The sequence below is a fragment of the Trichomycterus rosablanca genome, chromosome 18, assembly GCF_030014385.1.
Source record: "Trichomycterus rosablanca isolate fTriRos1 chromosome 18, fTriRos1.hap1, whole genome shotgun sequence".
NCBI lineage: Eukaryota > Metazoa > Chordata > Actinopteri > Siluriformes > Trichomycteridae > Trichomycterus > Trichomycterus rosablanca.
The window spans coordinates 13,526,473-13,553,154 of record NC_086005.1 but is presented as its reverse complement, the minus strand read 5'-3'; the positions used below and the strand labels follow the sequence as shown (position 1 = coordinate 13,553,154).

General features: G+C 40.4%; 1 protein-coding gene across 1 annotated transcript in view; it reads left to right on the top strand.

The window, feature by feature from the left end:
* Nucleotides 1–26,682, top strand: part of LOC134332493 (WD repeat-containing protein 70) — an 86,284-nt gene that overhangs the window by 33,719 nt on the left and 25,883 nt on the right. Inside the window, exons 10-13 of the mRNA XM_063014157.1 lie at nucleotides 1,366–1,540; nucleotides 22,990–23,089; nucleotides 25,370–25,454; nucleotides 25,585–25,723. Coding sequence (XP_062870227.1) covers nucleotides 1,366–1,540; nucleotides 22,990–23,089; nucleotides 25,370–25,454; nucleotides 25,585–25,723 — 499 coding nt within the window. The remainder of the gene's footprint in view (nucleotides 1–1,365; nucleotides 1,541–22,989; nucleotides 23,090–25,369; nucleotides 25,455–25,584; nucleotides 25,724–26,682) is intronic.

Here is a 26,682-nt window from a genome sequence, read left to right as displayed (position 1 = left end):
CTCCTTGAGATGTTTAAAGCTTGGGAAATCTTTTTGTATCCAAATTCGGCTTTAAACTTCTCCACAACAGTATCTCGGACCTGCCTGGTGTGTTTCTTGGTCTTCATGATGCTCTCTGCGCTTTAAACAGAACTCTGAGACTATCACAGAGCAGGTGCATTTATACGGAGACTTGATTACACACAGGTGGATTCTATTTATCACCATCAGTCATTTAGGTCAACATTGGATCATTCAGAGATCCTCACTGAACTTCTGGAGTGAGTTTGCTGCACTGAAAGTAAAGGGGCTGAATAATATTGCACGCCCCACTTTTCAGGTTTTTATTTCTAAAAAAAGTTTAAAATATCCAATAAATTTCGTTCCACTTCACAATTGTGTCGCACTTGTTATTGATTCTTCACAAAAAATTACAATTTCATATCTTTATGTTTAAAGCCTGAAATGTGGCAAAAGGTTGAAAAGTTCAAGGGGGCTGAAAACTTTTGCAAGGCACTGTATATATATTTACAGTATAATATAGAGAGAGACAGACGGTTGGAGTCAACTTGTTTGTGATGTCACGTGTTTCGCGAATTTAGGTTCGTAATCCGAAATTTGTTCGTACGTTAAGTTGAAAAAGATCGTTTGTAACCCAAAATGTTTGTATGGTAAACCGTTTGTAAGGCAAGGGTCTACTACTGTATACCCATATTCATTGGAGTTTGATAGATTCTATTGAAACTTAAACCAGAACTGATAGTCAGAAACCCACCTTATGCCTGCTGTTATGTCTGGTATTATAGACTTCATACTTGGTTTTATGGACTCCATTAAGTACCATTGGATTTGCATTGCAAATATTACTGCCACAAAACTGAAAAGTGGTCCGAGCAGGACCTCAGATCTTCTGCAGACTCTCAGATCTTCATAAAAAAGGTTTATTGAGTGCAGATTCTTAACTAAGTCCTGCTTATCCTCCAGTTTAAATCCTTATAAAAATCTGTTAAGCTGAAAACAAGAGTCTATGAGTCTAAAGGATCTGGAGAGATTCTATATTATAGTTTAGAATTGCTCCCAGATTCCTTGTTTTGGATTCTTTAAACTCATGAGGCATAGCAGTAAAACACTCAGTTACACTCATAATAGCCAAAGTTATTAACCACAAAACCATTTTTACCAAGAAAGCCAGCAATTCCTGATATGACTGTGAGTCTGTGGTTCTTTGTGACTCATTAGAAATGAGTCAGCGATTATATTACAATGCCTAAACATTTAATGAGTTTGAAGTTTCAAATAAAAATGTGGTTAAATATATAATGCTGGCATATTTTTAAGTCTTTGTGGATGCATTTCATGACCGTATTTTGACCTTTTATTCATTAGAACTGTCCGGACATGGGACTTGAACAACGACAAAAAGCACAAGTCTGTATTCAAGCCTCGCTCCATGCAGGGGAAAAGAGTCACCCCCACCTGCTGCACCTACAGCCGAGATGGCAAGCTCATCGCCGCAGGCTGCCAGGACGGCACCATCCAGATCTGGGACAGAAACTTAAGCGTAAGTCTTCCATTATCTTTTAAGTCAGTTATGCATGTTGGGTTTTATAGCTGTTGTCAGAACTTTGGATCTGGTTTTCCTTCTCTAGCTTCTCAGTTGGTGGTTTAAGTGGTTTAAATGGTGGCTGTGGGTGGGCTGCCCTCTTTCTGTAGAGAAGTATCTAGTCTTGAGTGGTGCAATAAAATGGTCCTGGCTACTGTCATGCCAATTTTGGCATAGAGGAACAAGAGGTCAGCTCTTTCTTGACCAAGACTGAGGAGGGTCAGTATCCAGTGCGGTCAGCGAGAGACTGACCAGGTCACTACCGTGTAATGAAGCAGGAAGGTGAGGGTTATGCCAGTGGCTCTTTGTAAATAAGCTGCCTGGGTGTCCTCCTGCTTAGTTTCATGCCTGACGTGGATGAATGGAGGCACTGGTCAGAGTTGATTTGCACTGTATGCTCGTCCTGGAGCAGATGTGGGGTTGTTTGAAAAGCTCTGCCTTTTGTTCAACCCTGAGGATGAACTATCGTTGTGTATTCGGTTCACAGCATGACCCAAAAGGTATGCTGTTATAGGACCAGAGTCAGTGAACTCTACTCGCCCTAAGGGGATGAAGATTTAGAGGAGTTTTCAGTCTATTTTTTTTGTTTTGTGCTATGAAACCTATTCGTCCGAGGTGTATTGAAGGCCAGAATCACTTTTTTACAATATCTAATTATTAGACAGATTCAAACTGTGGAAAAAGTAATTGCCCCCTTCAGTTCCTTATGTTACAGCTTGTTTATCTTACTGAATGGATGAAATTGGTACTTATTTTTTAATAAGGCTGAATTTAATTTCACCCCTGTAAATATTAAGTTAATAGCTGTAATGACTGATGCTGACACACTATAACTGAATATTTGTTTTTCACTTGCTGTGTTGGAATTTTACTCACTTTTTTTTTTTGCAGAATGGCTTTAAATCAGACATGCTGTTCTCATTTTAAGTCTTACCACAGCATCTTTATTGGGTTTAAGACAGGACCGGCCACTCCAAAATGTTTCTTTTCAGTCATCCATATGTAGAAGGATTTTGTATGTTGGATCACTGTACTATGTAATATTATATTCGGTTTAGCCTTTATTTACATTTTCATTTTCGACATTTAGCAGACGCTCTTATCCAGAGCGACTTACAGAAGTGCTTCCATAGTGAACGTTACCTTACTCTAGTTAAAGCAGACAACAGTTCAAGAATACAAATCTGCTGAAACCCTGTTAGAATGTTTTTTTTTTGCAAGAAATGAATGACATGTCAGCTTAAGTGCTCAGTAAAGAGGTGGGTTTTTAATCGTTTTTTAATTAGATGTTCGGACAGACAAGGGTAGTGCGTTCCACCACTTGGGTGCAAGTACAGAGAAGAGCCTTGATGCTTGCCTTCTTCGAATTCTGGGTGGAGGATCAAGTCGAGCGAGACTAGTGGCTGCGTGGTACAGAGCGGGGTTTTATTAGACCTCGAAGGTAGTTTGGAGCTGGTCCATTTTTGGCTTTGTAGGCGAGCATCAGTGTTTTAAACTGAATGCGTACAGCTACAGGATGCCAGTGAATGGAATGCAGCAGTGGGGTGATGTGGCAGTATTTAGGTTGGTTAAAAACTGCAAGAGTTTAATAGTGGACATAGGAGCACCTGCCAGGAGGAAGTTGCAGTAGTCCAACCGTGAGATTACAAGTGACTGGACAAGAATCTGAGTAGCTTCCACGGAGAAAAAAACGGCAGAATCTTCCTGATGTTGTAGCGGAGGAAACGGCACGATCTTGTCATGTTGGCTACATGAAAAGAGAAGGACAGCTGGTTATCCAGGACACCACCAAGGCTTCTTACATTATAGGATGGTCTGATCTGGGAGTCATCAAGAGAGATGACTAGGTCTTGGGTTAGAGACTGATCTCCAGGAATAAGTAACAGCTCTGTCTTGCTGGGATTAAGTTTTAGATGATGAGCTGACATCCATTGAGAGATATCTCGCAGACATGCCTTTATGAACCTGATAGGCCCATATGTGGACCCATGGATGCTTAAGCAAAGTGCCAAACTGTTTAAAAATTACAAAATTCTGCTGAGTCACATTAAACATTCATGCCGTATAAAGATTATTAATCTGGTGGTATGTTGGTAGTGCATTTCTAGAACGGCTTTTAAATTTGTGGCAATGCCTTAGACTTCTTTATTAATAATCGCAGCTGCTGACTTATCTGTGCCCATAAAAAAGAACTAGTTTGACCAGACCTATCTAAAAGACAGCCTAATGTGTTAGGATGCTCAATTCTAGGACCCCAGGTGTGCCAGCTATTGACCTGGCCTAAGCGGGCACAATTGGCCGTTGACTGGCTCTCAATGTACAATTCTGTTCTCTTCTGGCTGGTCGAGCGCAGTTTATAGCATCTCTCTCAAAAGATGCTGCCAACGACTGTAGGGAGAGTGGTAGCCTAGTGGGTAAAGCTTTTGGCTATCAACTGAAAGGTTGAGAGTTCGAATCCCAGCACTGCAATTCAGCCACTGTTTGGGCCTTGAGCAAGGCCCTTAACTCTCTCTGCTCCAGGGGTGCCGTACAATGGCTGACCCTGCGCTCTGACCCCAGCTTCCTAACAAGTTAATTGTGTTCATGGGGGTTCATTGTACTGCACATGTGTGTGTGTGTGTGTGTGTGTGTGTGTGTGTGTATATGTGTGTGTGTGTGTGTGTGTGTGTGTGTGTGTATGTGTGTGTGTGTGTGTATGTATGTATGTATGTATGTATGTAATAAAGGCATTCTTCTTCTTCTTCTAAAAAATATCAGAGGAAGCACGTGATGGTCTCAGGTCTCTTCGACCAGTGCAGGGGTGGTATATGCAACGGGATTTGGCAATGATCTAATTAGCTAAAATACTAAAAGAAGACAAGAAGTACACAGAAATGAGGGCACTCGGGTCTATAGAGGCTCAGCGATAAGCCATGATTCTTGAGCTGTGGTACTGTCCTAACACTTCTGTGTAAGTGGAACCAGACTCTTGGTCAGACAAACACATTTTTACCTGTCGGTCTATCCAATCCTGTGAACAGACATCTCAAACTTATTCCTTGCCTGAGATCCCTTAATCTAGAAGGATTTCACAATGCCTGTTCTGTTCAGTGTCCAAAGCCTAGAGGAAACTACCAGAGGATGGGAATGTTTCGAACTCAGTGTTTAACAGAATCATTTTCAGCTGTCATGCTATGACCTGAGCCGGATTGTGTGTTGGTGTTCGTTTTATGCTACAGAATTTGTAAGGAAAATATATATATATTTTTTTATCAGTCGGCAGTGATAACATTAAAACCACCTCCTTGTTTCTACACACATTGTCCATTTTATCAGCTCCACTTACCATATAGAAGCACTTTGTAGTTCTACAATTACTGACTGTAGTCCATCTGTTTCTCTGCATGCTTTGTTAGCCCCCTTCATGCTGTTCTTCAATGGTCAGGACTCTCCCAGGACCACTACAGAGTAGGTATTACTTGGGTGGTGGATCATTCTCAGCACTGCAGTGACACTGACATGGTGGTGATGTGTTAGTGTGTGTTGTGCTGGTATGAGTGGATAAAACACAGCAATGCTGCTGAAGTTTTTAAACACCTCACTGTCCCTGCTGGACTGAGAATAGTCTACCATCCAAATATATCCAGCCAACAGCGCCCCGTGTGCAGCATCCTGTGACCACTGATGAAGGTCTAGAAGATGACCAACTCAAACAGCAGCAATAGATGAGCAATCGTCTCTGACTTTACGTCTACAAGGTGGACCAGCTAGGTAGGAGTGTCTAATAGAGTGGACAGTGAGTGGACACGGTATTTAAAAACTCCAGCAGCACTGCTGTGTCTGATTTACTCATACCAGCAAAACACACACTAACACAGTATAAAGTATGAAGTATGTAGAGAAATAGATCGACTACATTCAGTAATTGTAGAACTACAAAATGTTTCTGTATGGTAAGTGGAGCTGATAAAATGGACAGTGAGTGTAGACACAAGGAGGTGGTTTTAATGTTATGGCTGATCAGTGTATACATGTACAGTATATCGTTGAGCGCAGCCATAGTCTGCATATAAACACATTCACTTATGATTTATATTCATGTTTTGACCACTTCCAGTACTCTTCTTTTCCACGGTTTTTGTTCCCTCCCTCAACAATTGTAAAACAGGAAACTTTTTGGCTAGTCCCAGACATAATAAAAATAAGTTTTGCTTTATTTTAATGTCATATAGTTTTCAAAACCCAAAACTAAACCTTTCAAATGAACCTGAAATTAGGCCAGTGTTAGCTGAAATTTCAGAGGCTGGATGTGGGCTTAATTGGCAGCAGGAATGTAAGGAGTAAATACAGAGCAAATGCATCTCACTGTTTACCATGTGAAAGCTTCCTGATTGCCTCCTTTAATTTGTAAGGTTCAGTGAAAGTGTATAATCAAAGCCTGCATGTAGCCTGCATTGTAAAGACCATAAGTAATGGGTCATGGGTTTTTGCTTGCAACCAGTCGAAACCAGACTTTTACATGGTGCAAATATGATGCCAATAACTAGCTTTAATGATTTCATTGCTGTTCAGTGATAGTTGTGTCACTGCTATGCATTCATTATTTATAGTGAGGTCAAACGTTTGCATGCACTTGTAAGGCACATGTACGAGGTGCTGATTTTGGACTGTGAGCTTTTTTCTTACATGTCAGCCTAACAACCTTTGGCCATATAAACCTACTTTATTGTGTACAGTCACATGTGTTCCAGCAGCTTCTATTTTGTGGCAGCCCTGTTTGTACTGGTTTCTAAATTACATCTGACCAAATTTTCTCTCAGCACCAGGTGACAGTTTGGATTTTCATCTTGGCCAGAAGACCCCTGTTTAGTTTATTTACATTTACATTTGCTACATTTAGCAGACGCTTTTATCCAAAGCAACTTAATACAATTTTAATACAACCCCAAATCAGAAAAAGTTGGGACAGCATGGAAAATGCAAATAATAAAAAACACAGAGTTTCTTACATTTACTTTGACTTTTATTTGATTGCAGACAGGATGAACCTGAGATATTTCATGTTTTGTCTGCTCAACTTCATTTCATTTATTAATAAACATCTATTCCTGCATTTCAGGCCTGCAACACATTCCAAAAAAAGTTGGGAAAGTAAAGCTTTTACCACTTTGTAATGTTGCCATTCCTTTTCACCACACTTAAAAGACGTTTTGGCACCGGGGATACCAAGTGATTTAGTGTTTCAGTATTTTATTTTGTCCCATTCTTCCTGCAAACACGTCTTAAGATGTGCAACAGTACGAGGTCGTCGTTGTCACATTTTTCGTTTCAAAATTCTCCACACATTCTCTATTGGGGACAGGTCAGGACTGCAGGCAGGCCAGTAACAGTTGATGTAACAGTAACAGGCTGATAACCGTCTGGACGGTCCTTTTCGTCTTTGGTCCGGAGCACACCAGTTTGAAATCACATCATTATTTAGTTTTTTCACCTTATTACTAGCCCTAAATTGCCCCATCCCAACTTTTTTTGGAATGTGTTGCAGGCCTGAAATACAGAAATGGATGTTTATTGATTAATAAACTGAAGTTGAGCAGACAAAACATGAAATATTTTGGGTTCTAGCTGTCTGCAATAAAAAAAAAAAGTCAAACTAAATGTAGGAAACACTGTGTTTTTATTTTACTTGCATTTTCCATACTGTCCCAACTTTTTCTGATTTGGGGTTGTACATACAATTTTAATACAACATCTTAATATGATTTGAGCAATTGAGGGTTAAGGGCCTAGCTCAGAGGCATAACAGTGGCAGCTTGGCAAATGTGGTCCAGTACTCTAACCTCTGAGCTACCACTGCCTAGTTAAGTTGTGAATGAGTGCAGTCAAACTGGCTCTGTTCATATGGGCTCGAAAATCACAAGTTATATGCCATGCCACCCAGTTTAATGACATTTTTACAATCAAGAATTTAAGTTGGTGTTTGTATACCATTTGTGTGTTATAGTTTTGTTTGTTTGGGTTTATTGCCATATCAGCAACGTATTGGCTATTTTATGGCAAGGACAGGTATTTGAACTGTAAAATATTACATGTTCATATCATTGTTTTAAATTTAGACTTCCTAATAAATTAACAATTGTTGTGTTACAGTTAGTTACTTAAAAAGAACAGTTCCTTTTTTATCTTCCAATTCAATAATTTCCAATTCCAGATTGTAAACTTTTTATTTTCAGCTGTTGCTTAATCCTTCAAATTATTGCCAGTATTGCCAGCATTGTGACCCGGGTTGTTATGATTTTGTGGTTTGACTTTTGCCCAGCTTTTTCTGCTGCACCTGAGAATGCTTTTCCACCACCTTTGGTCAAAAGGCTCACCCTGCAGCGTTATTTATTTTAGAAGGACTTAAGAGCTGAGCTTTAACACTCTGCAGAACCGCATGTCAATGGCTGTAAGTTATTTCTATTTAGATAGCAGATGATGTCCTAAGGTGTCTTGCATTCCTGGCTGATTGGACCAGCTCCAGCATTTTATGCACAGAGACAGAATCTGAAAGTCGTCAGCTAGTAGTGTTTTTTGCCTCTAGCTGCTTATATGCCCGCCTCATTTTTGGACTTATAGGTTCTTGGCATTTAGAAAAAAATGAATCAATATAAGATGCCGTGTTGAAAGAACACAGCACATGGAAAACTTTTAATTTACGACAGGTTTTCTTACAAACTAAATATTTGCCCAACATTCCTCTGCAGCTCGGTTCCTCAGGATCCAAGCTTGGTCTCATGCCCCATCTTAGCAATCTTGTCATTCTCTAGCTTTTCAAGCATATACATGCAAGAGGTAGCTGTAGCCTAGTGGTGAAGGTAGTGCACTAGTAATCAGAAGGTTGCTGGTTCAAGCCCCACCACTGCCAGGTTGCTGCTGTTGGGCCCTTGAGCAAGGTCCTTAACCCTCAATTGCTCAGACTGTATGCTGTCCCAGTACTGTAAGTCACTTTGGATAAAGGCGTTTGCTAAATGCTGAAAATATAAATGTAAATGCAAGTCAGGGCCATTACAGCACGAACAGTTCATATATCCCTGATGCCAATGCTGTGAGGTATCATGGCCAGTGGAAAATCATAGTGCAAACTATTGTAAACTAATAGAGCCAGCACAAGCAAAGATGCATGTATGATTATTAATTAGGTGTAAATCTTTTAGCATTGTGTCCAGAATTCAAGTGTGGATAAGACACAGCAGCGCTGATGGAGTTTTTAAACACCTCACTGTCACTGCTGGACTGAGAAAAGTCCACCAACCAAAAATATCCAGCCAACAGCGCCCCGTAGGCAGCGTCCTTTGACCACTGATGAAGGTCTAGAAGATGACAAACTCAAACAGTGGCAATAGATTAGCGATCATGTCTGACTTTAACATCTACAAGGTGGACCAACTAGGTAGGAGTGTCTAATAGAGTGGACAGTGAGTGGACACAGTATTTAAAAACTCCAGCAGCACTGCTTTTCTGATCCACTCATACCAGCACAACACACACTAACACACCACCACCATGTCAGTGTCACTGCAGTGCTGAGAATGATCCACCACCCAAATAATACCTACTCTGTGGTGCTCCTTGAAGAGTCCTGGCCATTGAAGAACAGCATTAAAGGGGGCTAACAAATGCAGAGAAACAGATGGACTACAGTCAGTAATTGTAGAACTACAAAGTGCTTCTATATGGTAAGTGGAGCTGATAACATGGACAGTGTGTGTAGAAACTTGTATGTTATGATTGATCAGTGGATGACCCAGTGCAGTTTTAAATTTGAAAATAAATAATGTAGAATTATCCAGTTTATTTGACTTCTTGTGGTTCACATCCCAGACCTTTCTGAGTCATTGAGATATAGAAGGTTCCTCCTTTCACTGACATAACTCTTAGTCTCCTTTGGACCTGATATATTGCTTTACTTGGTGGATTACCTCCAGCTATTACTCACATTACAAATATGCTGACAGATGCATCAGTTTGCTTAAATATGTTCAACTCAGCCATCAACCATAAGTTATTGAAAGGAAAAGCTGTTCTCATAATGTAAATCAAATTGATATTACTGGCATTACTCAGGTGATGCAGCACAGATTGCCTGCTTGTTCTGGAACAAATTTGGCATCTTCCTACATTCCACTGCATATTTTTCTATATATATATATTTTTTTAAATGCACTCTCAAATGAAATCGAGTGACGTTTCCCTTTTTGTATTTCACATCTGTTTCATTAGCTGATTGCTTACTAAATGGATCTTCTCAGTATGTGCAGTCTTGTGCTTTTGATCAACATTTCAGATGTTTTTATTATCCAACTGACATATTATCCAGCTACAGAGAGCATGATGTGCGATCCCCACACACAGGGGTACAGTTGCAACTGAAAGGTGGCTAAATTATTAGAAACACACACAGCGACTTCAGACTCAACTCGGACTCGTTTCAAATGACTCGGACTCGACTCGTGATTCGCAAAAAATGACTTGTGAACAACAAAAGTCTGACATCATTCTGATCGTGTCTAATAACGCTCCGGCCGTCTTAACCCACAACGCACGTAATGGCTAAATGTTCCAGCCAGCTTCCGGCATAGTGATGAAGCATCGCTCCCTAATCCATACTTTGACTTTGAATCGTACTTAAAATGGTGGAATACGTAGTGCACTTCACAGTAACAGATAATGTGAATGGAACGCGCCTACAGAATTGGCGCTAATGATTGTAAGAACCGCTTTCTGAACCAATCAGACCTTTTGATTTTAATTGTTAGTAAGAAATGATGTTGGATTTTGCCCACTGTGCCGTAATTTGCAATGAAAACAAAACATCAGTTTAAGCTTTTAACTGGTACCTAGGAAAGTAAAGGCACTAAGTAAAACAGCAAAATACAGTCGCTAATCTGTTGTTGTTTTTATCTGAATGTACATATTATTTGTTTATTTCTACATTACATTTCCAATATATGTTTTGTGTGTATTATATTGACTCGTGACTTGACTCGGACTCTAGCCTAAAGACTCGTGACTTGACTCGGACTCTAGTCTAAAGACCCGTGACTCGACTCAGACTCGTATTTTGTGACCTGTGAACATCTCTGGTAGAAAGTGAACAGAAAAGGGATAGTGCAGGAATTAGAACAGACAGGGAACTATCAGACAGGGACCTGCCGGCTCAGCTATGAATGAGTGAAACCCCTTACCCTTCCACTGGTGCATCCCGTGCATAAAGTGGTTTTACGGGTGGTTTCCCAGTGTGTCTCCCATGTAAGACTCTAACACACTGCAAGACAGAGAACAAGTCCCAGAAACCAAAACAATGCGGACATTCCAGGTCAAAAAACAGGACCAGACCAAGCAACCCGGCATCATGGCTTTAGAGAAAATGCAAGTGTGCCAACAACAACCTGGCAAGAAGAAGAAAGAGAGAAGAAGTAATATACAGGAAACTTCCCACCTGGAACGAGTTAAGGTTAATGAGAAGCAGGTGATTGTCAATCAAGAGGAATGCAAAAGCTTCCAGGTTCTGTGCTGCAACTGCTTTCTTTTAATCCCACCAAAGACTGAGAAGGCCACTCCAGGATAATCCAGATCTGATTCTCTAACCAATCTTTGGTTGACTTGGAAGTGTGTTTGGGATCATGGCCTTGCTAACAAGTCCAAATATCATCAAGGTTTAATTTCACCACAGAATCCTTTAATATTTCTGTGAATCCATGCTGCCGGTCAATCACAAAGTCATGTTTTCCAGGTCATGATGCACAAAACATCCCCACCTTCATGCGTAAAGAGTATTTTTCAGGTCATAAGCCTGACCAGAAGCCTAACCAGAAAAAACGCTAATCCAAACGTCCAAATAGTCCCAGTTTTGATTCATCACTCCAACTGGGTCCCAAATGTCTCAAACTGTATCCGAATTCTGTCTGACGTAATCAATCAAATCAAATCACATTATTGTCGCATCACATTAACACAGGTGTGAAAGGTGAGTGAAAATCTTAGGTGCATAGTCCCTCACAGTTGCAATACACATTAATTACAAAAAATATACACATTAACTTGCATAAAACTAGCACCATTTGTTCAATATGTACAGGTATTGATTAAAGACTCTTTATGTACAGATGTACAAAAATTATGAAATGTGAATGAATATAAGTATATAAAATTTGGAATAATAAGTCCGAGATGTACAATTATTGTACAAGATATGAATTTACATGGTATGTGTGCAGGTGTGGTGAATATAGTTCGAGTGAGTAAAGTGCAGAGTGCAGAATGGGTTGTATGGGGTGTGTATGGTGGGGATTCTTGTGGAGATCACTGTGTTGATTATGAGGGGTGTGTGCTTGTCCATTGCTGTTCAGCAGTCTGATGGCTTGGGGAAAGAAGCTGTCTCTAAACCGGCTGGTTCTTGACATTATGCTCCTGTACCTCCTGTGAGAACAGGCAGTGGCTCTGGTGGGTGGAGTGTTTTATAATCCTCCTGGTCTTCCTAAGGCAGCGGCTGGTGTAAAGATCTTGGCAGTTGAACCCTGGTTATATGCTGGGCTGTCCGTATGACCCTCTGCAGGGCTTTTCGTTCCAATCAAGATATTTTGTGCTTCTTGGTCAAGAGTGGCATGTGTCAAGAAGTCTGGACATGAAGTCCTTGGTTGTTTAGTGATGTTCTTATGGTTGCCACCCCTTTCCTGTGTGTTTTTTCACTGGCATGATGAGATTGCTTTGATGAGATTGCTTTTTGCTTAGTGCTTTTCTATTTCACCATGGCTGCAACACACCTTAAATACTTGAATCTTTGGGTGGTGTTTATATAAAACATCACAGCTGAAGCAAATGAAGGCAGGTTACTGAGTCTTAATGGTTTAATCATGTTGTTACCCAACTTGAAATCATAGAAGACTAGCAGTAGGTTTTAAGATCAGCAATATTACACTATATTGCCAAAAGTATTCGCTTGTCTGCTTTCACATGCATCCCATCCCACATCCCATTCTTAATCCATAGGGTTTAATATGATGTCGGCCCACCCTTTGCAGCTCTAACGGCTTCAACTCTTCTGGGAAGGCTTTCCACAAGGTTTAGGAGTGTGTTTATGAGAATTTTTTACCATTCTTCCAGAAGCGCATTTATGAGGTCAGACACTCATGTTGGATGAGAAGGCCTGTCTCGCAGTCTCCGCTCTAATTCATCCCAAAGGTGTTCTATCGGGTTGAGGTCAGGACTCTGTGCAGGCCAGTCAAGTTCTTCCACACCAAACTCGCTCATCCATGTCTTTATGGACCTTGCTTTGTGCACTGGTGTGCAGTCATGTTGGAACTGGAAGGGGCCATCCCCAAACTGTTTCCACAAAGTTGGGAGCATGAAATTGTCCAAAATCTCCTGGTATGCTGAAGCATTAAGAGTTCCTTTCACTGGAACTAAAGGGCCGAGCCGAACTCCTGAAACACAACCCCACACCATAATCCCCCCTCCACCAAACTTTACACTTGGCACAATGCAGTCAGACAAGTACCGTTCTCCTGGCAACCACCAAACCCAGACTCGTCCATCGGATTGCCAGACGGAGAAGCGTGATTCGTCACTCCAGAGAACACCTCTCCGCTCTAGAGTCCAGTGGTGGCGTGCTTTACACTACTGCATCAGACGCTTTGCATTGCACTTGGTGATGTAAGGCTTGAATGCATCCATTCCATGAAGCTCTCTACGCACTGTTCTTGAGCTAATCTGAGGGCCACATAAAGTTTGGGGGTCTGTAGCGATTGACTCCACATCCGCTGACCTCGCTCTGTCATTTTACGTGGCCTACCACTTCGTAGCTGAGTTGCTGTCGTTCCCAATTGCTTCCTTTTTGTTATAATACCACTGACAGTTGACTGTGGAATATTTATTAGCGAGGAAATTTCATGACTGGACTTGTTGCACAGGTGGCATCCTATCACGGTACCACGCTGGAATTCACTGAGCTCCTGAGAGCGACCCATTCTTTCACTAATGTTTATAGAAGCAGTCTGCATGCCTAGGTGCTTGCTTTTATACACCTGTGGCCATGGAAGTGATTAGAACACCTGAATTCAATGATTTGGATGGGTGAGTGAATACTTTTGGCAATATAGTGTATGTAGGGGTTGAACAAATGTGACATGGCAGTATTAACAAAATATCCTGCTACTTTAAAATACTACATTATTTATTTTCTCTGCTCATTTACTGCATCCTTCAACTGATAAAGACTTCATTTAAAGCAAAATAGCGCTGTGGAAAAGGTATAAATCTTAATTTTGAAGGGGGGGGGGGGTCACAATTGCAACTCGTTACACTTGGTCAGTGCACTTCCACGCCTTGTTGTTTTGGCAACGTTTATACTTAAAGCCTAAAAGCTGCTTCTCCTTTAGTATGGATTTCATTTAATCTAACCAGTATGGAAATGGAGATTACAATCAGACTGGATAGTTTATTGTGCACATAAGCCGTTTAATCGGAATCTGCATTTGAGGAAAATCTTTGCATGTAAACAAAGACAGTGTTGCCTTCTTCAGCTATGTTGGCACAGATGAGAAACTGGATTGAATACTCAGCATTGAGCAGCTGCTCCTATTTCTCAGTCAGCAACATTCATAAATCTAGTCCAGTACACGTTCACACAGACTCATTGAAGAGCTTTCTGGAGCTTATATGTGCGTTTTTGTGGTGAACGTCTAAAATTTCCATCATCCACTTTATTCATACCAGATTTCACACTTTGTTCTTGTTCTTAACACTTCGTTAAGCCCAACGACTTACCATTGCGCTGATACCTAACTTTTAATTGACTAAGTAAATTCCAGAGAAAAGCCTGCACCAGATATGAGTAATAGGATTTCTTGACAAGCAGCAAAATGTCTTTTTTTACGCTTTGATTGTTTTTCTCCAGCTGTGATGGAGTCTATTTACTAAATTTCTTTATACTGAACATCTGGGTTAGTTTGCACATACTTAAAAAAGTTTTCTCAAGACACAGTCATGAACTAAAGAAAGCGTTCCAGCTCTGTGAGCTTGGCCGGCCAGTGGTTTGGATTGGGAAGCACATTCACGTCATTTTCATGCTAAATTTCTCGGAGTTTCTGCATTTCTTGGCATTTTTCTCTCAAAGTGAGTAAATATCAAGCTGGGCTACTGTGCAGATCTTTATCATTTTTAATTTTGTTATGAAGTTTTGTGAATTGTACCCACTCAAGTCCTTTGAACCTTTTCATGAGCCAGTGGACTTAATTGCTGTCATCTATCAAAATCAACCCAATTCTCTTGGCAGAGGCATGGATGACTGCAAGGATTAGGAATGTATTTTTGGGGCCTACTTCTCAAAAATACATTCTCCTTAAATATGAATGACAGTCCAACACTGAGGTCGACCAAATGGTGAAAATTTTCTGACCCAAAAACCTGCCAGAGCAGAACGGTTGCAGTCGTAGTGTTGGAAATGACATGCCTGCAAAAAATCAAAGGTTTGTATTTGGCTTCTATGTAAATGTAGCTATCAAACACTGATCTTATCATGAAAAGTCCCAGGCAAGGAACTAGACTTGTTATCTCTGACCCTAATCAAATCTCCACCTGTCTTACTCAATACCTCTTTGACAAATCGTAACCAAATGTCAGTGCCTAAGCAAATGTGTCCGCAGAGCCTGAAATGAGCTGCAGGAGCCACAGGATTCCGCATCCACTGCCAAACCCTGAAACAGGAGAAGGTGCTGTGTCTAGTGTACTGTGCATTAAGGGGATGCTCTTAACCCTGCGCTTGGCTTTTTGCTTCATTTGCGTTGGCTGAATTTAGGTCCTGTCTTGGCGTTATGCTGTTGTTGAGATGCCTTTAGTATTACTGGAATCTCATACTGAAGACATTACCACTAGGAGCATTCCAGACCGAATAAACTTAGTTCAAAAAAGTTGATATATTTAACTATTCTTAATTTACCCCTGCGCGCCGTCATGAGTGATTTATTCTCAAGTGGGTCTTCTAGGCTTTTAGTAATCAGCACAGCCATGCTCCAGTAACACGATAAGCAGGTGCTGACAGACCGGTAGAGAGCTTAGTGTGTCGACAAACCACCAGTAGTGGTTTGAAACAGGGACCAGTGTGCATAACCACATTGGTATGGCAAGGAGTGATGTGGTGCTGAGATGTAAAACATTGAGGTTGAAAAGCACTAAGCAGCTTTATCTCAGCAGTCCATGATAATAACCTAAATAATTTTCTAATAAATGAATGGGCCATTGCACCACCACACTGGATCCCATATTCCTTCACCAGGGACTCAGGAAGTTAGTTATTTTTTCTTACATCTTATGCACTCATCTCTATAGAACTTTTTCCACAGAAGAGTGTGTTTACCATGAATCAAATACACATACCTGAATTATGGATTAAGGTTGACATTTAAGGTGCAATTAGTTCAATAAGTATTAACCTGTTCCTATCTTACAATCAGCCCCACTGGCCCAGACCGAAATGTTGGTGCAGTCTTTCTGCCTTTTTGGGGACAGTCTCTATATATTTATCCATTTGCAATTGCTGCTGGCCCAAACTGATGTAGTCTACGAAAGTGTGTCCACCCTGTAGCTATTTATACTGTAGACTGCCTTTTGGTAATTTATAAGGATTTCTATGGGCAGATGTACATTTCTGATTTGATGGATAACGATTATTATCCATATCATTTTTATGAAGCCATATTTTGCTTAACATGGACTTAACATGCATCAAACAAATTTCTGTCTGTCAGAATTTGTTTTGTGGCGCCCAGGTGACGCAGTGAGATATTCCGCTAGCGCCCCAGCGCCGAGATTCTGAACTCCTCGTTTTGAAACATGGCGTTGCCACCTGTCAAACGGGCGCCATCTAGAGGGCATAATTGGCAGTGCCTCCAGCAGACAGGTCTCTGCTAGGGTGGGATGACCGGACTATGTGGGTGGGGTCTTCAAATGCTGTGTAAGGACCCTGTTTGGCAGATAGAGAGGCACCTGTGCAGAGTGCAAAGGTGAAAAAGGGTTCCACTAAGGGCTGCGCGTGGGTCGGAGGAGGCGTGAGGAGCAATATACCCACCTTGACTGCAATCGGGGATCCCCCAGCAGTGGAAAACCATTTTGTAAACCATTTTAATCTAATCTACAAACCATAAATAAATAATGTAATAAAAAAAAAGATCTAAATCGTCTTTTTAAATTCTATTGAATAAAACTTGACCCACATTTTTACACTTGCTCTGTTAACAAATAATCAAATTCTTATATTTTATTCTGTAATTTCTCCACCATGAAAAAATTAAACGCAAACAACCAGTAAATAATGGTCTAGGAAATGTAAACAAACAAACAGCTTCTGCAACTATAAAGAACAGGCTTAAAGGGACATTTTCACATGCATCTTGATTCTAGTTGGTGGAAACAGAAACCTAAGAACACACATTAGAACTGCAAAATGTGTTCAAATGCAACTTATACTCGCTGAACTTTTTTTAATGAAGGGTTTTGTTTACAACGTGTTGCACACGTGTTGATTTCTTCATCCCGTGTATTCTAACAGACTGTAAAGAAATGGCAGCAGCAGATTTTATTACGTGTCTGTGGATTAATATATGCCCAACAGTACATTAAAACCCTTTCCGATTGAACGTTGGCAAACTTTCACTGTCACTGAAATCAAACGTGAAACAGAAAGGTGTTCAGAAGGCAGTAGGTGAAGTTTCCTGCCCATCTAACAAACATCTGCTCAGTTTTTGTTAGACTCTTCTGAGGTTGTGCTTCAGTCGGATGAAAAAAGAGGAGTGCACAAAAATGCCTATTATTTCTGTTGTCTTTCAGAATAGCTCTCTTTGATAAATAACAGATGACACAAGCTTTGTGTGCTATGTGAAAATGGCTTTTGTTTGGTTTGTTGCGGTATGTGAACATGGGTTTGGTTTGTTAGTCCCATGGTCATTTGAATAGCCTAGTTGCTTTTAAACCAGTCCTCACCTAACCACGCTGTTTGCTACTGCCCTGAGAAAAACTGCAGTTTCTGTTTTATAATTTGATTCATATGAAAATACTATTTTTAAACTGATAATAAAACCTTATTTGAATTATGCACTGTGTATTATACTAGAGTTTTATTTATTGCTGGATATAGCACAGTTTCTATTATTAAATCAAATTATTATTTCAAATAGCAATCATTCTTGGCATTAGAACACCTTCACAGATGTGCAGTGCAATGTCTATTTGGTATTAACTCATAGTATGGCAGTTACTCATAGTTCTTATGTTGAATGCAGCAGGTATGTAAAGCATGAAGACCTGATTGGCTTCAACAAGGGCCAAAATGTTATGGCTAGACGACTGGATTGAAGTATCTCTGATAGTTGTAGTGAGTACCCACCCACTGAGCAGCCAGGGCACGTTTATGCCAGACATGAAGACTGCAGTGTCTGCTACAGACCAAAACGTTTACCTTTGCGTTTTCGGCATTTAGCAGACACTTTTATCCAAAGCTACTTACAGTACTGTGACAGTATATTGTCTCGGCAATTGAGGTTTAAGGGCCTTGCTCAAGGGCCCTACAGTGACAACCTGGCAGTGGTGGGGCTTGAACCAGCGACCTTTCCATTACTAGTCCAGTAACTTAACCACTAGGCTATAACTGCCCTAGAATCATTTAAATTTGAGGACATTTAGCAGACACTTTTATCCAGCAACTTGCAATTTTGGCCGAATACAATCTGAGCAAGTAAGGGTTAAGGGCCTTGCTCAGGGACCCAACAGTAGCAACTTGGCGGTAGTGGGGCTTAAACCAGCAACCTTCTGATTACTAGTGCAGTACCTTAACTGCTGAGCTACCACTGGGAACAGATCTTTAATCAGAGTTGTTTACATTTACATTTGTGGCATTTAGCAGACCTACAATTATGACTGAATACAATTTGAGCAACTGAGAATTAAGGGACACAACAGTGGCAACTTTGTAGTGGTGGGGCTTGAACCAGCAACCTTCTGATTATTAGTGCAGTGCCTTAACCGCTGAGCTACTACTGTCCTACACAGGAGCTACTTTGGTTTATACTGTTAATAATAATATACAATATTAAGAATACTATACTTATATTGAATAATTTTAATGCTAATGATGGGGTGAATGTGTCAAAACACACAGTGTGTCAGTGGCCCCTGAGCAAGGCCCTTAACCCTCAATTGCTTACATTGCATTTAGCCATTATTGTAAATTGTTTGGGATAAAAGCGGCTGCAGGCAAGTCTGAGTGCCCATGCTAACTTCTGTCTGGGGTGCATTACTGTATTGTGCCCAGTGATTCCTGGTAAAACGGACCCTGACTGGGTAAATTGGTGGTGAAACATGGAAATTAAATATATTTTTTACATAAATTCAAACACTTATGTAATGTTACAGAATGACTTTGTTCTATGTGTCTTATTGGCTGGTTCCTGTTTTTATGTAACTATAACCTTTTATACATTCTTTCTATTTATTTATGCATTTCTCCCCTCTTCTCCCGATTTAGCGTAGTCAATTTGTCTTACACTGCTGGGGAGATTCGCACATGAGGCTCATTCACTTCTGCACAGGCGCCTCAGTCTGCTAACCAGTGTCCTTGCACAGGGTCCTTGAAGACCCCACCCACTTAGTCTGGTCATTTTCCCAACCAGCAGACAAGGTGGCCAATTCTTGTCTGCAGCAGGCACCGACAATTGTGCCTGCTTGATGGCGCCCAGCCAACCAGTAGCAGAGCCGAGATTCAAACTGGGGTGTGCTAGTGGAATATCTCGCTGTGCCTCCTGGCCGCATACAAAAAGACATTTTTAAAGAATATTACTTGACTAAGTCTTTGCTTCTGAGTTTTATTTTTGTTTACATCCTTTCTATTTCTAAGTACATAGTCAAAGATATAATAAGATCACTGGAATTATATAAAATAACCAAAACAGTCGTGATGGTTTCATCAGATCATACACTCAGACAAGTCTAGAAGACAGTTATGAAGTGATGAGAAGGAGGCGGTGGCGGGCCGGCTGACTTTGAGCAGAGTATAAAATAATATCCTGAATTGTTTTGCTGTGTGACTAGAGGCCTGGTAGAGGGTTGGGTTCTTTATACAACCATTGAGAAACAGGTTTAAGCTTCCTCCCTTCCCTCAGGAGAACATCTGTGCTTACGAGGGATCAGTAAAAAAAAAAACGTCTACAACAGAAGGAACTTTAAATAGCAAGAAGTAGAGCTTCACACTCTTCTTTTTTACATCAAAATTGTGAAAGCCCAAACACTTCTAAAATATGTCGTGGTTTTCCGGGTTGAAGTCGAGTACGTTTGTTGGTTCTGTTCCGGTAAATAGAAACCTTGTGTCTCCTAACGTTACTGAGCAAAAAAGCACAATAAAGCTAGAAAGAGACCTAATTGGAAAATTCAAATTTTTCATGTGGTGTAGACACAGCTTGGCAAGCCGTGCTAGTAATAAAACAAGTGTTTTAAATCACGAGTTGTGCTGCAAACACTCATGAATGGGGAATGTGGGCGGTGATTTGGTGATGATTTGTCTAATGGTTGGGTCACTGACATGATTTGTGCCATGCCAAGTACATTTTTTAAACATTATTTAATACATACACACCATGTGTAACATGACACGGCAGCGTTCCTCAACCTATCTTTAGCATGGCACCTTTTTAAAAAAAAAATGCTCTGGAGTCACCCAAATCTAAAGTGTACTTAACACACACAAGTGGTCATTAAAAGAAGGAGGGTGGGGTAAATGTGACTTATCAGCCATAACATTAAAACCACCTCCTTGTTTTTACACTCACTGTCCATTTTATCAGCTCCACTTACCATATAGAAGCACTTTGTAGTTCTACAATTACTGACTGTAGTTCATCTGTTTCTCTGCATGCTTTGTTAGCAATGGTCAGGACTCTCCAAGGACCACTACAGAGCAGGTATTATTTGAGTGGTGGGTCATTCTCAGCACTGCAGTGACACTGACATGCTGGTGGTTGTTAGTGTGTGTTGTGCTGGTATGAGTGGATAAGACACAGTTTTTAAACACCCCACTGTCACTGCTGGACTGAGAATAATCCACCAACGAAGAATATCCAGCTAGCAGCGCCCTGTGGGCAGCGTCCTGTGACCACTGATGAAGGTCTAGAAGATGACCAACTCAAACAGCAGCAATAGATGAGCGATCATCTCTGACTTTACATCTACAAGGTGGACCAACTAGGTTGGAGTGTCTAATAGAGTGGACAGTGAGTGGGCACTGTATTTAAAAACTCCAGCAGCGCTGCTGTGTCTGATCCACTCATACCAGCACAACACACACTAACACACCACCACCATGTCATTGTCAATGCAGTGCTGAGAATGATCCACCACCTAAATAATACCTGCTCTGTAGTGGTCCTGTGGGGGTCCTGACCATTGAAGAACAGGGTGAAAGCAGGATAAAAAGTATGTAGAGAAACAGATGGACTACAGTCAGTAATTGTAGAACTACAAAGTGCTTCTGTATGGTAAGTGGAGCTGATAAAATGGATAGTGAGTGTAGAAACGAGGGGGTTTTAACGTTATGGCTGATCAGTGTATTATTAATATTATTAATGAGAACCTGAACCTGAGACAATGCACACACTGGTCTACACCCCTCAGTTATTTCCAGTACAGTACAATTGCAATGATGCTCTGTAAAACTATTGTTATATAATGGCAAGTTTTTAAGCTTTTCGTTGCCCATGAACTCCAAGGGTCACACATGCAACACTCTTGTAATGCATTGCATGGTTTTACGCTGACCCCTTCCCACCGCTGACATTGATATGGAGAAAGAAAACATTGAGAAAAGTGCATGTATAAACGGCTAATTATCTGCATTTTCATAATGACTTGTGTTACTGTTGATTTTTGGACTTTTCATTTATTTTATCATGCCAGTACCATCACAATATTTTTTGTCTGCACCCCAGACGAAGCCAGACAGCACCCTGGTTATGAAACACTGCTCTAGTGCTGTGTTTCTCACACTTTTTCATCCAAGTACCATTCCTGATCAAATCAAAATTTCACTTGGAACACACATATACACAACAAGCCCCAAACCCTTTCATTTCAACAAAAGTAGTGAGCCTGTGTAACATTGTGGGTTTTTTTTCACTCTCTGTGCCAGTTGAAGTAAATCACAGACTTTTTTTTACAAAGTAATTGTGCTGTACGGTCATATAACCAGTTTATAACTCTTGCTAAGACTAGCAGTGTGATCTGTGCTAAGAATAATGTTAGATGTCCAATGGCCAGTCATCCATTCACATACTTTTATATTATTATTTGTGGTTTTAAAGCTTACAGCATATTCTAGAGCACCACTTTGGGGAGTTTTCAGTACCACCAGTGGTGATCTTACCACACTTTAGGCACGGTTGCTCAGTGGGTAGCACTGTCGCCTCACAGCAAGAAGGTCTGGGTCCTTTCTGTGTGGAGTTTGCATGTTCTCCCCGTGTCTGCGTGGGTTTCGTCCAGGAGTTCCGGTTTCCTCCAAAGAGTGTAAAACATGACGTTAAAATACAAATAAACAAACAAACAATACCACACTTTAGGAGCTACTGCTCTAGAAAACATGTGTTACGTGAACACATTTTAATGTATTAAAACAAGATTTATTTTAGGCATTGTAAGGTGGTACTGGCCAAGCATGCCACAAATAAAGTATTAAAAATGGCTGATAAAAAATAAACAATTAAAAATGTCATTTACTGAAATCACTATATATGGGTTTGATTTCCTAACTGAAATCTTTAAAATCTGGACATCTCTGAGGGGCAGCTGTAAAAATATTGTTTATTTATTCATCATTTGTTTTGCTTTATCTTGATTAGAGCTGTGGGAGTCCGGAGCTCATTGTGGAAATAAAATTGTGTGCAGGACAGCAATAGGTGCCAGTCTTTCACACCAATCTTTAAAATACATTTGTCTTAAATCCTGACTTTCTAAGATGTTTGCAGCATTTACAGGCACTTTTCTTTCTTTCTTTTCATTTTTTAAGGAAAAAGTTGGTTGTTGCATAATAAAGAAGAAGCCAAATGACCTTGGGGTGCAATGAGGGCCATTAGGTCTTATTATCGTAATAAATAAAATATCATCATGATTAAAATATCCAGGTTCTATAGTAAGATCATAAATATAATGTCCAGGTTTGAATCTCAGTGGTGCTATCAGCCAGCCAGGATATGTCTGATGAGTGGGTGTCTGAAGCCCTTTGATGGATTTGTGCCCTGTCCAGTGTATTCCTGCCTTAATAATAATAATAATGATATAATACATCTATGTAATAATATTGATTAGAAATGTTTTCTTTCCTCATTAACCTGTTATTTTCTGGGTCTGTCTAGGTTCATACTAAGTTCCACTGTCGTCAGGCTCACGCTCCTGGCACTGACACCTCCTGCCTCACCTTCTCGTATGATGGAACTGTTATTGCCTCACGAGGAGGTAAGCACTCTGTTACCAGTCATGCCAATAAATACTGTTAAGATCAGCTGCCCTGGCTTATACCAAGCGATGGAAACCGTGCTTAATTACTGTTGTTTTGGTTATTACATATGGGTCATTCCTACAATTTGGTGCTTTTTGTGTCCCCAGTACTGATCATTGTATTTATTAAGTAAACAGTACAATTTCTAAACATCTTACTAAAATAATTAACACTTTCAAATACTAAACACAATGTTTTCATAACCCCCACCCCCCACCCCCAAATAAAATGACTGTATACATGCTGTTTTTATCTCTTAGATACCAGAGGTTTTCCCATGTCCTCAGTGCTGTACATTTTGATTTAGTGATGGATATATGAGGTTTAATCATGAAAATATCTGTCTTTAATACTGTTTAAAGGGTTTGCTTAAGTCCCTCTAAACCCTGGATTTTTTTTCCTTATGAATTTCATTTTATTGCTGATTATAAGGGTTTTTCACACAGAAAAGACAGAAACACAACAGTTATGCATTTGTCCATAACAGGGTGGACATTTTTGGGTCAGAGACTGCATAAAAATGTTTTAATAAAACCTAGAGTTTGTGTGCTTGAGCTTGACCAATATTAGTTTGTTCTTTTCATAATAAAATATGAAAAACAAATAAAAACAGTGTTTCATTTTCAAAAAGTTTTAAGGTCCAAAAGGCACCCAATCCCAGGAATGACCCATATACAATGTATGGCTATGTTCTGAGAAGGTTGTCCAAAAGCGTTTGGAGTGCCTGTAGGAATTTATACCCATTTACTTAGAAGAGCATTGGCATTTCTCATGTCAGGCTCATTCGAGTTATTAAAGGTGTTTAAAGGTGGCTACTGGAGTTAATCCAAAAGCTTATTTTTATAGATCTTGCATTGTGCATGGTGGCACGTGCATCGTCATGCTGAAATGGGCATTTACCAAAACTGTTGTGACAATGTGGCATATCATTTATTTTATGTGCTTGTTAGCACAGGGTGTGACTGAAACATCTAATCCCATTAAAAAGGAGAATTGTCAATTAAGTTAGCCATACAATGCATTAGAATGTGTATTGATGTGTACTGATGTGCCCTAAATGCCACAATCTGTACTGAACAATGTGCTAAATTAGGTTTTTTGTAAGAACACTGTTAAAACACACTGCATAGTAAATGTGTGTGTTTAAAAGCAATGTGGTTTGAGACACAGCCTTTTAGCATGCCAGCTAAAGCTGTCCAGTTTTGACGAATCCTATAAAACAATCCTTATGTCTTGATTTTTGAGGTAGTTTCATGGAACTTTGCAAGTCTGCATAGACAAATGAGGGGGAAAAACCCTTGCCCCGGTGGGAAGGGATAAAGCTGACCCGATCCTGCAGCAATATCGCGGACAGCTATTTTATGTAGGCAAAATTTCAAATGACACTCTTATTGGAACACTGTCAGGTTTGGTTCTGATGCACTTGGAGATGGATGGACAGATAGATCTAGTCATGTAAATGTGCGCTATGTTCTGTGAGTAATAACAAGTCCACCCTTGTACACACATCCCACTCATGTCTGGACATTGCTGAAAAGTTAATTGTGCAGTCTGAAAAACCTGAAGAACTAATATGCTTAATTTTGGTATTAAACCCCCTGAACACACATCCATCTCCACTTTAAATATGGCCCTACGTGAGCAGCACCACAAATGGTTTTCTACTAAAAAGTGGTCATAAAAACTACTTTCTAACAATACTGAAAAATGCTGCTAGTTCACCCATTACCATGCTTAATCTGTGGGTCGAACAGTTGACACAAAGATGGATTGTACTCAAAAAATAAAGATCTCGTCTGTGCTCTGAAAATGACATAACACCATGAACGTGAGTGCCAGAAAGCAGCAGGGTCCACCGATTAACATATACACGCTCAGTGGAGTTTTGACTTGCTCTACAGGACATCCTTTGAGCTAGCTGGCCTGAATTCGCCTCTTAGAGTTTAGTCAGCATTTGGAGATCCCCAGTGCAGGCGTTACTCAGTCATCAATGTGACGCATCCGAGTCGAGTGTGACCTCAGAGCAGATTGCTTGGCTGCTGTTATGTACGCTGTCACTGATTCAGGCTTCAACACAATTGATCTCATTCAGATTCTTCATGGCTCATTCCATAATAAAAAAAAGTGGCATCTTTAATCTTTTTCCTCTCTACATTGATGTTACTCATCTTGGCATTTATCATTTCTCTAAATCTTGGCTTTTTCTGGGTTTTTTGTGTGTGTGTGTGTTTCTGCAGGGGATGACACTCTAAAGACATGGGACATTCGCAGTTTTAAGAAGCCTCTTAATGTTGCCACAGGCTTGACCTCGTACTTCCCGATGTAAGGCTGAATGCTCACAATCCCATCTGACACTACCTAATCTGTGCCTTTTGATAATACTGGTAAAGCAGGTTTAAATTAAGCACTTAATGAGTGATATGTCTCGGTCTTATCTTGTGTCTGAGTGCAGGACAGACTGCTGCTTCAGTCCTGATGATAAACTCCTGGTGACGGGGACTTCAGTGAAGCGAGATCAGGGCAATGGCAAACTGGTCTTCTTTGACAGAGAGTCCTTCAAGAAAGTTTATGAGATTGAGGTGGCTAGTGCGGTAAGTGTGTCTGCAGTGTATACACACTCGCTGAGCAATCTTTTCCATAAATATAGACTACTTAAGAGGATGCATCTGCCTGGAGTGCTGCAGGCTACTCTTTATCCCACAAAACAGCGTGATAAGTGGATAGCTATGCTACAAGGTCATGGTTAACAGGTTTGAATGTTTAGGTTAGGGTTCATTTTCTAATTGGTTTTATTAGGACTGATACATTTTTTCCACTAGCAGCTTTCAGGAGACTGGTGCAGTTTAGTATTTAGGGTTTGGATTACTTCACTATAGCCTGAAAAGCACATGGGAAGTTTGACAGGTTTATTTTCCACTCTATTTTGTTCTTTAATATACTTTCCAGTGCATGTATTAATTTAAGTATGTATTACAATGTAGAAAGAGTGCATCTAATGCCAAGTTCACACTACACGACTTTTGAAGTCGTCAGATGGCTGTACAGTTCACACTACACGACGGGATCTCTTGCAATCGGGAGTCTTTTAAGTTGTTGTGTATTTCACTTTGTGTATACACACTACACGATCTATCACCGGGAGGAATCGCAGATGAGTCTATCTGGTCTCCCAAACTATGTTTTGTTACGAAAACACGAGGGGTTTAATGATACCATGTCCATAAAAGCACGTCAACAAGAAGCGATCGATCAAAGTTGTTTGTGCGCTGATGTGCAGCGTAAAAGCAAGTAGGAAAAATAAATGAATCTGAGTGGATTTGGCAACGCGACCAGCAGGGATTGTCTCTTCTGTAGTGAGTTGGAGGTTAATAAATATTTTTGCAATGCAGCGTTGGTATTATGGTACAGTGTGTGCCAATGTATTCTGATAGAAACTATAGTATGCCCCTGTCCCACATTTTTAAATTTCTCCCCCAGGTTTTTCCTCACCCCGTATCTGGCGTTCTTATTGGCTGTAGTTGCTGCCACTTGCAACCTGCTCGCAATGCCT